The sequence below is a fragment of the Pristis pectinata genome, chromosome 14 (genome assembly GCF_009764475.1).
Source record: "Pristis pectinata isolate sPriPec2 chromosome 14, sPriPec2.1.pri, whole genome shotgun sequence".
Classification (NCBI taxonomy): Eukaryota; Metazoa; Chordata; class Chondrichthyes; order Rhinopristiformes; family Pristidae; genus Pristis; species Pristis pectinata.
In genome coordinates this window covers 42,228,233-42,244,564 of record NC_067418.1, presented here as the reverse complement: position 1 = coordinate 42,244,564, position 16,332 = coordinate 42,228,233, and the positions used below count along the sequence as shown (strand labels likewise).

The window sequence follows — 16,332 nt, the reverse complement described above, 5'->3', positions numbered from 1 at the left end:
GAGCTGAACACAGTTTATCACAGCCTAGCCTGCTCAGCAGATGCTGGGTGCATGTCTTAGACAACAAGGATCCAGATCAAAGGTCTGTAAGTGTGCTCACTGTGCTAGTTTTTAAAAATCCTGTAAGAACATAAGAAATAAGCAGGAGTAGGCCATCTGGCCGGTTGAGCCTGCTCCGCCATTCAATAAGATCATGGCTGAATGGAAGAATAGCTCATGGCTATTGCATGGTTTTGCATTGAAAGCTGCCTTTTAATGCTCTGTCACTCATTTACTTTTTACTCGCGCGTTTTGGACATTACAGATTTCCCGGAAGAGTCGGAAGGAGTCGATACAGAATCCATACGAAGCAGCACCAAGGTGACGAGGAACAAGGAGGACATCAAGGAACGAGAAAACAGCAGCCTGTTTCAGAATCAGTCGGCAGCAAAGAAGAAGCCCCTGCCGCTGGCTGGAAACAATAGGGATGACTTTGACTACGTGGTCAGCCACGAGAGAAAGATCATGACCAAGGAGTTCCACATCATGAAACCACAGCAGAAGACCTTGCGTCCAATTCCTCAGGAAAAGGATGCCTCGCCATCGGCTGCGGTCTACGGCAGTCAGGAAATGGGCCTCTTCCGCAAACCGCAACACAGACAAAGCAGGTCACTAACCTGGGCTAAATTCAACCCGGAAGAGTCGAATAAAAAGCCAGCCAGCCAGTCCAAACTCGGTAAGAGTAGCTTGTTCGACTTGCAGCCGGAGATTTCCTTTCCACTCATCCCCAGTAAAACCAAACAATTTTTAAGTAACTCTGCTAATGCAGGCATCCGTAAAAAGAGACTTGGCGAGCCCAAGAAGCTGCAGAATAAAATCTATGTGACCAGACCCCAGGAGAAGAAGAAAAAGACATTGTTTACGGAAAAGCCCAGGGAATTGTTCCCTGGAGTGTACCTGCACACCAATGCCAAGAATAGTGAACTGCAAGACCTGGGCCCAAAAAAGAAAGAGAGGAACTTGACTTCCATCGCAAAAGGGAAAAAGGCATCACTGTACCTCACTAATAAAATGTTTTGGTTAAGGAACACAACATCTCAGGAGCAGGAGGTGCAAGATGCTAATAATGATTCCTTTCAGGTGACAACAATTAAAAAGGTGGTGAAGAACTGGAAGGCACTGCAGAGAAAATGGGAACAGAATAAGGAGGACAGACGCAACGTGACTGCAACACCTCATGTATACTTTACGAGCGAGGAGGTGGTGAGCAAGGAAGATATTGCCCTTCACAAAAAAGCACACGAGCTTAAACCAACAGCCATTGGTCCTGAAAATCTTGCGGAAGAGACAACCTACTGGAAGGCTGGTGACTTGAGCGAATCCCAGCAAATTTACGCGGACCAGTTTGAGGTAACTGATGAAGGACTGTCGGATTACAGTTATGAGGACACTGAGCTGCAGCAAGGTTGGATGGAGGAATCCATAAACTGGCAGCGAACGTTCAGTGTCAGCTCCATGGATTTTGAGCTCCTGCGGTCAGACTGGAATGATCTCAGGTGCAATGTTTCTGGCAACCTGCAAATGAGTGAGGGTGAGGTGGTGGATGTCCTAGCGCAGTACATGGAGAAGCTGAATGAAAAAAATGGAGGGTATGTATTTTCAAATTATGTCTGTGTGCAATTATTTTGCTTAGAAAAGTATGCTTTCTTTTCCTCTCTGTTTTGATGCTCTTTAGCAAGAGAATTTCCAACTGCGAAGTGATACGAAAATCCTGTATTATGTCAACACTGGACCTTAGTAGGGAGAAGGAAAATGACCTGAGTTTTTTCTGTGAACTCCAAATGTAACAATGAAAATGAGTGCAGTTTTGAGGGAGGTTTTGTGGCATGGTCTCGGAGTTGGAATACTTTGCTGATTTTTTTCAGGCTGTTGGAATGTGTCTGGAAATTCCTTTATTGCGGGTGTTCCCAACATTCTTCCCACCACCAAGTACTTAAAGACCATCCACAAGTAGGCTGTGTTTGAGCAAAGGAGGAATAAAACCACCCGGCATCGACTTAGGCACTGATTCGGCACTTTCATGACATGCCACATTTCGGACTGTGCGGTGTCAGCTCTATGTACCTGATGACATCAGAGGGGAGCCCAATCAACTAAGATAAGATCCCTTTGTTAGTCACATGTACATCGAAACACACAGTGACCTGCACCTTTTTGCGTAGTGTTCTGGGGGCAGCCCACGAGTATCGCCACGCTTCCGGCAACATAGCATGACCACAACTTCCTAACCCGTACGTCTTTGGAATGTGGGAGGAAACCGGAGCACTCGGAGGAAACCCACGCAGACACATGGGGAGAACTATTATGATCAGGCCTCAGTTAATTATAATCAAAGAGCTCCCAAATGCTGTTGATCCTCCATCCATTTCGGAATGTGGCAAATCCATCCAAGAGGCAACCACTTAAAGATGACTCTTAATGGGAAGGTGTGCCATTTAAAGGCGGTATGTTAAGGGCTGGTTACAACATGAGGCAATGTGATGTTGTCCAGTACCCTCTGATCCCTACCCCTTCAATCATGGTTACCAATCCCCTAACACACACATATTTTACCAATGGAGCTTTGGGAGTTCTTTTGGAGCAAGAAATGAAGAGAATGTAAGTTTTCTTTCCCTACAACAGACACTAGATGGTCCAGGACATTAATCAACAGCAGCGGAAGGAAACTTGTCTGAGCAGTTCAATGCCATAAGCGATGTTTCAAGGACCCAGGCTGCACTGCAGGGGAAAGCTTTACAACCAAAACAGGGTTTTAAATCTGGCCAAGTCTTTGGTAATTAAAGATTTATCTCCGGGACACTGTTGCAACAAACCCAGGGGAAGAAAATGACAGAGTTCTGGTTCAAATACTTTGAATGCATCTGTTTGTTAGATATATTGAAGCTCGGCAAGCAGGGTTGCATGATGTGGTGGGATAGTTGAAGGCAGTGAAACCCCCAGGGATAAGCAAACCAGAGCAGATAAGCCCATCGAGACTGCAGATTAGAACTCTTTTCCGGTTTTCTATTTTCTGTACAAGTGTCCATTCTGATACTTCTCAAACCTCTCCTCTTAGCACAACAGGACATTTTACAGCATGTCTTTCTGTTTGCACTGGAGGTCAGACACCAGTTAACATCCCAACAGCAATGTTCCCTTCACGTCTACACACGCGACTTCTTCCTTTCTTCTAATGTGCAATGTAAATCATAAACATCTGTAAGGTCCTTCAGCCAGGCCTCAGAATGATGAATTTCCACCATTCTACCAAGAGAATCTAACGGGGCAGGGAAGAGCATGAAAACAAGGACGTGTGGTGGACTGATATCAATGTGTGAGACAGCTCTTGAAATTGTGAGCAGAAGTAGTACGAGTACGGGAGTGGGAGGTCTCGTTGCCATGGTAAGTACCATGAAAACTAGAGTGAGAGCGGGAAGCAGTTTATAAAGGTAGGCCCCTTGTTGTTGTTCTTGTTGCTGTGGTGAGTTGATAGGCCTGTTGAATAGCTAAATGGATAATTAGGCAGCAGCTGCCATTAAAAAGAAGTAAGAGTCAAGCAGGGCGGCCGTTGTGTGAGCGGCCATTGTGGGGTGGTCATTGTGTGAGTGGACAGTGTTAGAGTGGGGACCTGAGGCTTTGGCCAAAGAGGCTTCGGCATGAAGAGGCGGAGTAGGTGAGCGGAGGCTTCTGGTAGATTCTCTTGCTTTCTTTGTATAGAACAGGGAGAATGGCAGTCAGGGCAGAAGTCTGCTCCTCTTGTAGGATGTGGGGAATCGGGGAGACCTCCAGTGTCCCTGAGGACTACACCTGCAGGAAGTGCATCCGGCTGCAGCTCCTTACAGACCGCGTTAGGGAGCTGGAGCTGCAGCTGGATGAACTGCGGATCATTTGGGAAGTGGAAGAGATGATAGATAGGAGTTACCAGGAGGCAGTTACATCTAGGGTGCAGGATGTAGGTAGTTGGGTGACCGTTAGGAGGGGGAGAAGAAATAAGCAGTCGGTACAGGATATCCCAGTGACCGTTTCCCTTGATAACAAGTATATTGTTTTGGATGCTGTTGGGGAGGATGAATCACCAGTGGAGAGCCACAGCAGCCTGGTCTCTGGTGCGGAGTCTGGCTCTGTGGCTCAGAAGGGAAGGGGGGCGAGAGGAGTGCGATAGTGATGGGGGATTCATTGGTTAGGTGGACAGACAGGAGACTCTGTGGACAAGAATGAGACTCCTGGATAGTACGTTGCCTCCCAGGTGCCAGGGTCAGGGATGTCTCGGATCGAGTGCACAGCATTCTTAAGGGGGAGGAGCCAGAAGTCATGGTGCACATTGGGTCCAACGACAGAGGTAAGTTAAGGGATGAGCTCTTAAAGAGCGAGTATTGGGAGTTAGGAAGGAAGCTAAAAAGCAGGACCTCAAGGGTAGTAATCTCTAGATTGCTGCCTGTGCCAAGCGCCAGGGCAGGAAAGAATAGGAAGATACAGAAGACTAATGAGTGGCTGAAGAGTTGGTGCAGGGGGCAGGGGTTCAGATTTGTGGATCATTGGGATCTCTTCGGGGGTAGGTATGACCTGTACAAAAGGGATGGGTTACCCCTGAACTGGAGAGGGGCCAATGTCCTTGCGGGCAGGTTTGCTGGAGCTGTTGGGGAGGGTTTAAACTAGGTTGGCAGGGGGATGGGAACCAGAGTGTTAGATTAGAGGATGGGTCAGTTGGTGTAGAAATAGATGCGAGGTGTACAGAGAAGGTGAGGAAGGATAGGCAGGGGATAAGGCTCTGGTTAGACCACACTCGAAATATTCTGTTCAATTCTGGTCGCCACATTATCGGAAAGACGTGGAAGCTTTGGAGAGGGTGCAGAGGAGACTTACATGGATGCTACCTGGGTTGGAGAGCACGTCTTATGAGGAGAGGTCGAGCGAGTTAACGTTTTTCTCTTTGGAGCAATGGAGGATAAGACGTGACTTGATAGAGGTGTACAAGGTGATAAGAGGCATGGACAGAGTGAACAGCCAGCATCTTTTCCCCAGGGTGGTAATGGCTAATACTAGAGGAAAGTTCAGGGGAGTTGTCAGAGGTAGGTTTTGTTTTACACGGAGGGTGGTGGGTGCCTGGAACGCACTGCCGGGGGTGGTGGGAGGGGCCGATACAATAGGGTCATTTAAACGATTATTAGATAGGCACATGGACGAAAGAAAAATAGAGGGTTGTGGGAGTAGAGGGGGATAGATTGAATGGGGATAAGGTTTATATAGGTCAGCACAACATCGTGGGCCAAAGGGCCTGTACTGTGCTGTACTGTTCTATGTTCTAAGTCACACAGTATGTTACAGGCAAGGCAACAGGTCATCCAATGCAGGTTGTTTTATTTAATCTTCCCTTCATAGAATATAGAACAGTACAGCACAGGAACAGGCCCTTCAGCCTGCAATGTTGTGCCAAACTAATTAAGGGGTAATGACACCTTATCCCTTCTGTCTACACACGGCCCATATCCCTCCATTCTCTGCATATTCATGTGCCTGTCCAAGAGCCTCTTAAACACCTCTATCTTACCTGCCTCCCCCAACACCCCTGGCAGTGCATTCCAGGCACCCACCACTCACTGTGCGTGTAAAAAAAACAAAACCTGCCTCCTTTTATCTTTCCGATTAACGCTCTTGTTCACAATCTCAGACAAACACAGCCATTGTGACCACCTCAGAGATGTAAGCAATGGACATGAGGGACCTAACCTGGATGATGCACCAATCACAAATCGACATTTTCAGGTGCCCAGGAAACAGTTCATTGGAAGGTAAGTTCACTTCATAGCCACACTGAAGAGGACGGTGGTGCAGGCTATCACAGAAAGTTGGTAAAATCCTGTGCAGTAGTTTGTCTCCGGGTGTAACTGGCATCACCTGGTGGGTCTGAGTAAGCCCTTCTCATGGAAGTGGTTTGACAGGCAATTGGGCTGCGGCCCCAGACTTAACTAGCTACTGAAAGATATGTCTCTGACTTCCAAAACCATTCAAAATGTATTAAAAATCATTACATAAAACACTAGAAGAATGATGAAAACAAATACATTTAAGTTAACACAATTAATTCAGAACCATTACCTAGAGATTAACCTCTCTCCCTCACAGCTGTTCTTCACCATCGAAACAAACAGGGTAGCTGAACCTGTGCCAGTTTTAACTATCTCTCAGGAAGCTTGGGACTTCTGTATGGGGGTCTGGAACTTGCTCATAACTATGAAGGAAAATGCTGGCAGTTCCAGGCAGAACTATAGCCTTTCTCAGGAAAATTCAGGTGATGATAGAGGGTTTTAAATGTAAGGTTAGACAGAAGAAGCTGGGAGCTATTCTCGGAGCAAAGAAGATTGAGAGGAAATTTGATAAAGGTGAACAAGGTCATGACTGTCATATAGGGTAAATAGAAGGAAGCTGTTGCCTTTAATTACATGGTTCAAGAACCTGGAGCACAGATTTAAAAAAAATTGACAAAATGTTCAGTGCTATGTTGGCGCCGGAAGCGTGGCAACACTTGTGGGCTGCCCCCAGAACACTCCACGCGAAAAGGATGCATTTCACTGTGTTTCCATGTACGTGTACATATATCATATCTTATAAATGAACATGAGAGCACAAGAAAATGGGAGCAGGAGTAGACCACTCGGATCCTCAAGCCTGCCCTGCTATTTGATGCTCATGGCTGATCTATGCTAGCCTCAACTCTTCTGTGCCAGTTCCTCGACCTTTCAAATATTCATCTACCTCCACCTTAAATACAGCTGATCATCTTGTCTCCACCATCCTTGGGGGCAGAGAATTCCAGAGATTCACTACCTTATGAGAGAGGAAATTTCTACACACCTCAGTTTTAAACGATCGGCCCCTTACTTTGCAGTTATATGCCCTTGTTCATGACCCTCTCACGAGTGAAAACATCTCAACATCTATACTGTCAAGCCCCCTTAGGATCTTATGTGTTTGAATGAGGTCAACACTCATTCTTCTAAACTCTATTGTATACAGACCCAAACTGTTCAGTCCCTCTCCACAGGAAAACCCTCTCATTCGAAGAGTTAGAATGAGAAGAAACCCATTTTTTTCCTCAGTAGTTGGATCTTGAACTCGCTGCCTACAGGGATGGAGGAAACTGAATTAATCAGTGCCTTTAAAAGGGAACCGGATAGACATTGAGTCTAAAAGTTGAGAGGTCATGATGCAGTTGTACAGGACGCTGGTGAGGCTGCACTTGGAGTGTTGTGTTCAGTTTTGGTCACCCTGCTGTCGGAAAGATGTTATTAAACTGGAACGAGTGCAGAAAAGGTTTGCAAGGATGTTGCCAGGACTTGAGGAACTGAGTTAAAGGGAGAGGTTAGACAGGCTAGGACTTTATTCCTTGGAGCGTAGGAGACTGAGAGGTGATCTTATGAAGATGTATAAAATCATGAGGGGCATAGGTATGCACTCAATCTTCTTCCGGGGGTTGAGAACCAAGAACTAGAGGGCATAGTTTTAAGGTGAGAGGGGAAAGATTTAGTAGGAACTTGAGGGGCATCCTTTTTACACAAAGAGTGGTATCTGTGTGGAACGAGCTGCTAGAGTAAGTGGTTGAGGCAGGTCCGATAACAACTTCTACATAGAACACTACAGCACAGTACAGGCCCTTCGGCCCACAATGTTGTGCCGACATTTTATCCTGCTCTAAGATCTATCTAACCATTCTCTCACACATAGCCCTCCATTTCTCTATCATTCATGTGGCTATCTAAGAGTCTCTTAAATGTCCCTAATGTATCTGACCCCACAACCTCTACCGGCAGTGTGTTACAGGCACCCACCACTCTGTGTAAAAAAAAACTTACCCCTGACATCCCCCTTATACCTTCCTCCAATCACCTTAAAATTACGTCCCCTCGTGTTAGCCATTGTCTTCCTGTCGCAACTTTTCGAAGACAGTTGGACAGGTCCATGGATTGGAAAGGTTTAGAAGGTTATGGGCCAAACACAGGCAGATGGGACTAGCTTGGATGGGGCATCTTGGTCAGCATGGACCAGTTGGGATGAAGGGCCTGTTTCTGTGCTCTATGACATTTGATAGAGAATAATTTGCAGGGGGAGTGGTGCAGGAGTGGGGAATGGGACTGACGGGATTGCTCTGCTGGCAGCTGGCACTGACCCAATAAATTGAATGGCCTCCTGTGCTGTAATAACTCTGATTCCATTAAGGTGCAGGCAGAAACCAGAGTAGATAACCCAGATCTTTATTTAGACTGAAATTAAGGCTGAAATGTAAACCTTTTTTAATTATGTATGAGACATCTGCATTCAGCCAAAGTAAATATTGCACAATATAAAAATGTCTTGATTGTAGGGACATAAATGTTTAATTGCAGCTGGTGAAAGCAAAATCATTGCTGTAATATTTCTAGCAACATGGCTTAACAGAACGAAACAAACTGTAGTGCAGTGGCCCTTTTTTGATAAGGTTGTTATGTGCATAGTGGAGCCTTGCACAAGTAGGGCAACTGCATGTGTCTGACCTCTACCCCTCTTGCACTGCACAAATTATTTGATAGAAGAGTCGCCTGACCCGTAGACGCCAACCCATCTGTCCCCATCTTTCTTGGTTTAATCAATATATAATGATCTGTAATCACCACAGAGTATTTTTCATTTAAAAATCAAATTGATGTCTTGCATATTTTATAACAGCAACTGGTGTTGAAGCTGACATTCACCCATTTCGGTTGTTGACTCTCGAGGTATGGGCAGTAGTGGTGAGTTACTGCCCATTGCTGTTTGCTCTGAGAGGGTGATGGTGGGCTGCCTTCTTCTTAAACCACTCCAGAGTTTGTGGTGGTGCTGCCCCATACTGTCAGCAGGTGAGGAATTTCAACGCACACAGACATAGCAACAATGCAATAAAATGACCAACTCAGGATGTTTCGTGACCTGGGTGGGAACTTGAAGGTGACGGTGTCCAACAAAACTGCTACTTTCATTCCGGTCTTGGTGGTAGAAGACATAGAAGAGGGCAGTGCTGTCAAACTAACCTTAAAGAGTTGCTGCATTGCATCTTTGCACATATTAATAGCCTCATATGGCAGTGAGGGAGGGAGTAAATAGTGTTTACGCCAGCAGCAGTAACTTCCTCTATCCTGAATATTGTTGAGCTCCTTGGGTGTTTTGGCAGCACCAGTCCAGATGTGTGGTTAGTATCCCATCACAGTCCTTCTTGAGCCTTCTAGATAGAAGAAGGACTATCCAATGGCAAAACTCTTCCACCCATTTAATTCCAGTGGCCAAAGATGCATTTCTCTTCCCCTAGCCTCGGGACTTCCACTTAATTTTCTCGTGTAAGACAAAAACCTTTTGGGCTTATTGGAAAAATATTCAAAAGAACTTTTTCTGGTCCACTGCATTGAGAAAACTTGGTTACTAATCAGGAGCCAGCTGACCGGAAGTAATTTGATGGAGAATTTATTTTAATTGATTTGTAGAATTTTATGACATAGGTATGAATTCAGCCTAACCAGTGTTAACACTCCACACAAGTGTCTTTCATCTAACCCCCTCTTCTCTTTCTCCTGAAGGTACAGTATTACTCCTTAAATGCTATTCACCTCCAATGCTCTCAGTTGGACCACATTCTATCCATCTTTTGGGTAAAGGATTTCTCATTGAAATAGTCAGACCACCTTATATTTATGGCCCCTGGTTTTTGATTCCACCACAAGCAATAACTTTTCTTCTGTATCTCATGGGATCTGCTTTCTCTGCCTCCTTCAATAGGATTTACACACTGCTGCGGATCATTAATGTGGAAAAGCGGAGGGATTCTGCTCGTGGTAATAGATATCTCATTGAACTCGAGCTGATGGAGAAGGGAAAGAAAGTGGTCCGTTTGACGGAGTACATCTACCTCTTGCTGCACAGAAGCAAACAAGATGATGGGATTGAAGTAACAACAGAACTGCAAGATAAGGAGCCCACCCTGCAGAGTGGTCCATATTCCAAACCTCTCCTGTGCCAACCAGTTGGATTGCACATGAGATCTAATGTCATGGTGCACTTTGTAGTTCCAGGTGAGGAAGAGCTTAATTCAAATCAATGTTTGTAAATTCAGAAAATGCATCCTTAAGGATAGCGATTTCCACATCCATAATGGTTTGTCAATTGTTTCTTTTGGTACAGTTTGTGGTAGGAATTTGGATTATCGTACAGCCACGTCAAAGGTAATGCAAACGATTCCTCCTGCAGTTTCCCCCACCCGAAGGAAGTAGGTTGAGTTCCACCTTCAGTGAGCCAACTAATCAATACTGAAACCTGAGTAACCTAGCAACAGGACAAAATCTATATCGAGCATTGATTTAAAAAAAAGCCAATCTCAATCCAATTAAAATTGTTTCTCAATTGATTTCCAATTTCAGGTCAGAATTTGTTTTGTTGCTGTTTCTGTTGAGATTCATGAAAACACAAGGAAGTGATCAAATGAGACCACCCGCCCCATTCCATAATATAAATGTGTTTGTGGTTCAAATTTAGTCTGAGGTCTTGGTTTATAATCTGTTCAACCACACCCTCACTAAAGATGTCACTGTTCAAATGCATCCCGGCTTCTTGTGGGCTTTCTGGTCACCTGCCACTTTCAGCCTTCACGAAGCAAGTTCAGCCTCGTATAGATTCCCTCACCTTCCTGTCACCACCTCACTAGGGAACTGTGGAACTGTACAAGACTTCTAGCACACAGAGTCTGTCCGCTTCATTGTCTGCCGCCCACAATAATATCTCTGCTGGTTCTCCTTCACCACTCCTCCTCTTCAACAGCCTCTCATCTCAGGCTGTAGGTTAAACATCAGTTGGTTTACTCCACTACAAAAGCAATGATTTACAAATTCTCTGAATTCAAAGAAACCTTTTTGGTACCATTTGTTAGCTTTGGAGAATATCGTGTCACCAACATTATAATGCTGCAAAAAAAGGTAATTCATTTTATAAATCTCTTCACTCGAGCAAGGAATTTCATTGCACACTGGTGTATCTGACAATAAACTGATCTGAATCTGAGCAGTCCACAAATCCACAGAACACCAATGTCAACCACAGCTATCAAATCATTAAATTATTGGTTTTTGGTTTTGGGGCAATTTTGGGGCACCATAAGTGGATAAAGTGTGGGATGGTTTTGTCACTCTTTTTCACCAGTTTTAAAATAATTTCCTTGTACCCAGCCTGTAGCTGGATGAAGGGAAACAACTTCCGCAGTGCCTGTGCCTCTGGTACGTTTCAGTGGACAAGCAGCAGGAGGATGCTGAACACTGAGGGAACCCAGGATAGGTGCCAACGTCCCAGCATCCCAGCAACTGAGTCATGATTGGTTATAATGGTGCTTGTCAGATTTAAATAGAGGTGTCCACATTAATAAATGGTATTAAAAATGTAACTCCTTAACTCTATTTCAAATTCTCGCATGAGATGATAATGAGGGACCAGTGCACTTAAACTGACAAAAGAGAGACTTAGGACTAAAATAAAGTCATTCAGGTGAGAAAAGAAAGAAATACTTGTATTTCCGTGGTCCTTTCATGACTTCATGAATGCTCAAATTGCTTTACAGCCACTGAATTATTTTCGAAGACTAGTCAGTGTTAATGAAGTGTACAATTTGTTGAATAAGCCACTGGGAAATATAATTCAGGAGAAACACCTTCCATTAAGGATCAGCTTAGATGAGCTAATTGCCTCTTGATCTGTGTCTATCTTGTGACCTCTGGAGAGGAGGAAAGAAAGGTGGAAAATTCATTTCTGCCATTGAAGCAAGTAATCTTTACATCAGCAATTACCTTTCCTTTGTAACTTTACAGTAAAGAACCAGGCGCGTTGGGTGCAGCAGTTCATTACAGATATGGAAGATCTCTACAAGACAACAAAAGATGAAAACTTCAACGTTATCATCATTGACTTTGACAGTAGTGACATGGATGTGGAGGAGGCCTTGAAGAACAGCAAACTTCCTCGGTACTGTAAATGCTATAAGAGTCAGATCTTTATAGGAAAAACTAGACGATTGTCTTCATGTTTAGCAGACGCTTATTTTTATTAGGGAGAAAAGAACCGTTGTACCATTCTAGTCTTATCGGTAGCATGGACAAGTGGCTTAATGCGGCATTTAAAAACAATACATGCCATTGAGCAAATCAAAAAGGCAACCTTTCTTAAATTGGTATATGCAATATTTCCTGAGATGGTCATGTACTTGAAATAAAATTAGCTCTTGCACCATTTACTTCGGTCTTTAATGAATTCTGCAAAGTAAACTAGGCTTTATCTGGCATAGAACCACAGAGTATTTACGACACAGAAGGAGGCCATTTGACCTTTCATTTCTGTGCTGGTCAAAAAAAAGAGCTCCTCCACCCAATCCCACCTTCCAGCAATTAGGTCATTGAGCCCTGCAGATCATAACTGTTCAAATACACATGTAAGTACTGTTTGAACGTGAGGAAGGATTCTGCCTCCACTACCCTCTCAGACAATGAGTTCCAGACCCATTGAACGCTCTGGGTAGGAAAAAAAAGTTTCTTCAACTCCCCTCGTATCCATCTGTGAGTTACCTTAAATCTATACTTCCTGGTTTTTGGCCCCTTTATTAAGGGAAATAGGTCCATCCTATTTACTCTATCTGGGTCCTCATAAACTCAGTTACGTGTCCCGTACTCAGTGTTACTACTTAAGTTCAAAGTTGCTTTGGTGGTTAACTCAGTCAAGTCAGGAACAGAAACAAGCAAAGCAGATTAAATAATATAAAGGAAAAAAAAGTAAACGTGACATTATACCCTGCCTCCCAAAATAGCAAGGTCTTGTGCTGATAATACAACCTTGTCATTGCTTCTGCGAAAACACATTGCACTGTTCACCTCTGTTGGAACGAAGAACTTAGCTTATCAAATCTTTCATCTTAGCTAAAATTCTCAAGTCCTGGCAACCATTTCTGTAAATCTCCTCTGAACCCTCACCAGTGTAATCACATTCTTCCTGTAACGTGGGGACTGACAATGTAAAGCGTAGTCAAGGTGCAGCACAACTCGTGTTGCATATGCTGGTTGGATACTGTTATCCTCATTAAGTACAGCAGACGTTCAACAGATGTGAACAGTGCAATGTATTTTCGCACAAGCAATGACAAGGTTGTATGATCAGCACAAGACCTTGCTATTTTGGGAGGCAGGGTATAATGTCATGTTCACTTTTTTTCCTTTATATTATTTATCTGCTTTGCCTGTTTCTGTTCCTGACTTGACTAAGTTAACCACCAAAGCAACTTTGAAATTAAATAGTAACATTTAGTGTAGACAAGAGTTTAGAAGATATCCCTTTGAATGAAGAATTCAAAATTAATGTATTTTTTGTGTGTGGGTACCCAATTATTCTATCATTGGCTTTCACATTGGAGGCATATCAATCTAACAACTTAATCAATGCAACCTGACATGAATTTCAGTTATGAAGTAACAGAACTTTAGAAGCTTGATTTAGTAACACACAAAAAATTCAAACCAATTTAAATTTCTTCCTTCTGATATGCATTATCATGGCATATCCAACCAAAGTGACTTTACTAGGATCTTTGAATCTGAATCAGCTTGAAGGTTTTTGATTGCTACTGAATACTTTTGAGTGTTTTAACTTTGGAAAGCTCAGGCTACATTTATGGTACATCTTTGGGGAGAGCATCGCGGCAGTACTTGGAGAGGATACCCTAGAGGGAACGGCCACAGAGGTTATATGGGTAAAACAGGAATAAGAAAGGGGTAGTAACTTTGATGGGGTTATACCATAGTCCTCCGAATAGTCAGCTGGAATTAGAAGGTTGCAGAAAGGTGTAAAAACAGAAGGGTTGTAGTAGCAGGGGATTTTAACTTTCCCAATATTAACCAGGATGGCCTTAGTGCAAGTGGCTTAAATGGGGAGGAGTTTGCCAAATGCATTCAACAGGGTTTTCTGAAGCAGTATGTAGAGAGTCCTGCTGGCAATTGGGCTGTAGGTGACCTTGGGGAAAAAAGGATGGGCAAGTAATTGAAGTGTCTGTGGAGGAACCTTTTGGGGACAGTGGCCATAGTAAGCTTCATGGTTGCCATGGAAAAAGATAAAGTTGGTCCTCGAATTAGGGCCCTAAACTGGGGGAAGGCAGATCTCGGCAGTGTAGGACAGGACCTGGGAGAGAGAGATTGGGAGCAGTTGCTAGTGGGGAAACAACATCTGATAAGTGGTAGGCAATTAAAAATGAGATTGTAAGAGTTCCAAGTCAACATGTCCCTGTAAGGGTAAGAGGCAAAGATTTAGTTTAGGAAGCCCTGGTTAATGAAGGGTATTGAAAGTTTGAGTTTAGAAGAATGAGATAAGATGTCATTGAAACATACAGAATACTGACTGTGCTGGATAGACTGAAGAGTCTGGAACTAGGGGTCACAGACTTTAGGACTGGGATGAGAGAATTTACTTAAGGTAGTGAACCAGTGGAATTGTCTACCACAGAAGACAGTGGAGGCCAGGTCACTGTATGTATCTGAGAAAGAGATAGACTTCTAAACACAAAAATGAGAGCAGAAATAATGGTATTGAGAAAGATGATCAGATATAATCAAGTTGAACTGGAGAGCAGGCTCAAGGGAACAAATGGCCCTTTCCTGTTTTTAATTTTAAATATTTATCTTTGAAAAATGAAAAATTGTATTAAAAAGTGAGATGGTACCCAAACTGGGTAAAAACATTCTGCGGCAAGAAGTTTGCAGTTACACAATGACAAAAAAATTGTTCTCACAGGATTTCATTAAAACTTCTCTGCCAAATTGTCATGCAATTGTGAGAGTACTGAATACTGGGAATGTGTATGATATATCAGATTTTTAATATGATGCTACTGTTTCAGGTCGAATGCAATCTAGTGCATATAAATGCAATGGTAATGCTGTTACAGTACTGGGAAAGGTATTATTGTGATCATAATACATTCTGAATTTCAGAGGATGCAGTGATGGATGGTATTTCTGGATATGTGTATGTCTCTAATGTCAATGTTGGGCATGAAGGAATTTGCATATATTTTACTACAAATGGAATGGAAAATAAGGAAAAGCTATGATTCAAGCATCAGCAACTGAATACAGCTGCTAACTCAACACTTTTCAACACAGAAATATTTTTACTTGACTTTTTGCAAAATATCAGTCCAGCATTATTTCTGTGTAACTAAGCTGAATGGCAACCATGCTTTTAATAGTTTGTAATTATTTTTATATTCTGAATATGCCTCTCCAAAATATCTGGGAATGCTTCTCTGCTTTTCATGGTGGTAAATTAATGCAACCTCTTATCATTGCTTTTCACCTCATCATCTTGGTGCTGCTGAATTTGTCATTGCTGGCACACTCTATGTCTTTATTCTACGTTTCCTTTGTAGCTGAATATTTCCAGGTTATTGAAACTCCCTGTAGTTAATTTAGAGACATGAATCCAGCTATTAGTGCCACGTACAACAAAGCACATTGTCCTCTATTCACTGTCAGTATTGAATGTTTTTTGATAGCTTTAACAGTTACATTGTGCAGCCATCCCGATTTTGTTATGAAATCCTCGGTTATTTGTGACTCCAGCAGTGCAATTCTACAATCCAATCTTCTCCCCTCCAGTAACATCAGTGCTGATCAGTATTTTTTGATTGTACGCTATTGAGACACCGATGTGGAACAATTTCTCTCCTTTTATCCATCGGCAAGTGTCTACTTTTGTGATCTTAAAGGTGATCGGAACTGAAGGTGACAGTTTGCATATCAGACAGATTACTGTAGCATGTTTGTCATTCAGAGGCTATCATTTGTCATTCATCTGGAATTGTTGTTGCATCGTCTCAAGCTGTCAGAGCAGTTTAGCTCAGTGGATTGTTTCCTCGAGCGACTCAGCGGAGCAGGAGAAGAGAGACTTCGTAAAGGCATTCACAATGATTTCCAGACCCTTCAAACCCAGCTGAGCCATAAACTATCATTCTACTGAGTACCCATGAACTGGGGTAGATATTTTGTTGCTCCAGAATTGCTATTCACCCTTCCTCTTGGCCATGCTGCTGCTTCCAGCATGATCCCATAAGACATAGGAGCAGAATTAGGCCATTTGGCCCATTGAGTCTGCTCCACCATTCAATCATGGCTGATTTATTTTTCCCACTCAACCCCATTCTCCTGCCTTCTCCCCATAACCTTTGACACCCTTACTAATCAAGAACCTATCAACCTCTGCTTTAAATATACCCAATGACTTGGCCTCCACAGC

The 16,332-nt window shown here is 43.3% G+C and overlaps 1 protein-coding gene across 1 annotated transcript in view; it reads left to right on the top strand.

Moving 5' to 3' along the window:
- LOC127577716 (N-acetyl-beta-glucosaminyl-glycoprotein 4-beta-N-acetylgalactosaminyltransferase 1-like) overlaps positions 1-16,332 on the top strand; it is a 591,438-nt gene that overhangs the window by 538,921 nt on the left and 36,185 nt on the right. Inside the window, exons 14-16 of the mRNA XM_052029203.1 lie at positions 305-1,628; positions 9,799-10,091; positions 11,871-12,024. Coding sequence (XP_051885163.1) covers positions 305-1,628; positions 9,799-10,091; positions 11,871-12,024 — 1,771 coding nt within the window. The remainder of the gene's footprint in view (positions 1-304; positions 1,629-9,798; positions 10,092-11,870; positions 12,025-16,332) is intronic.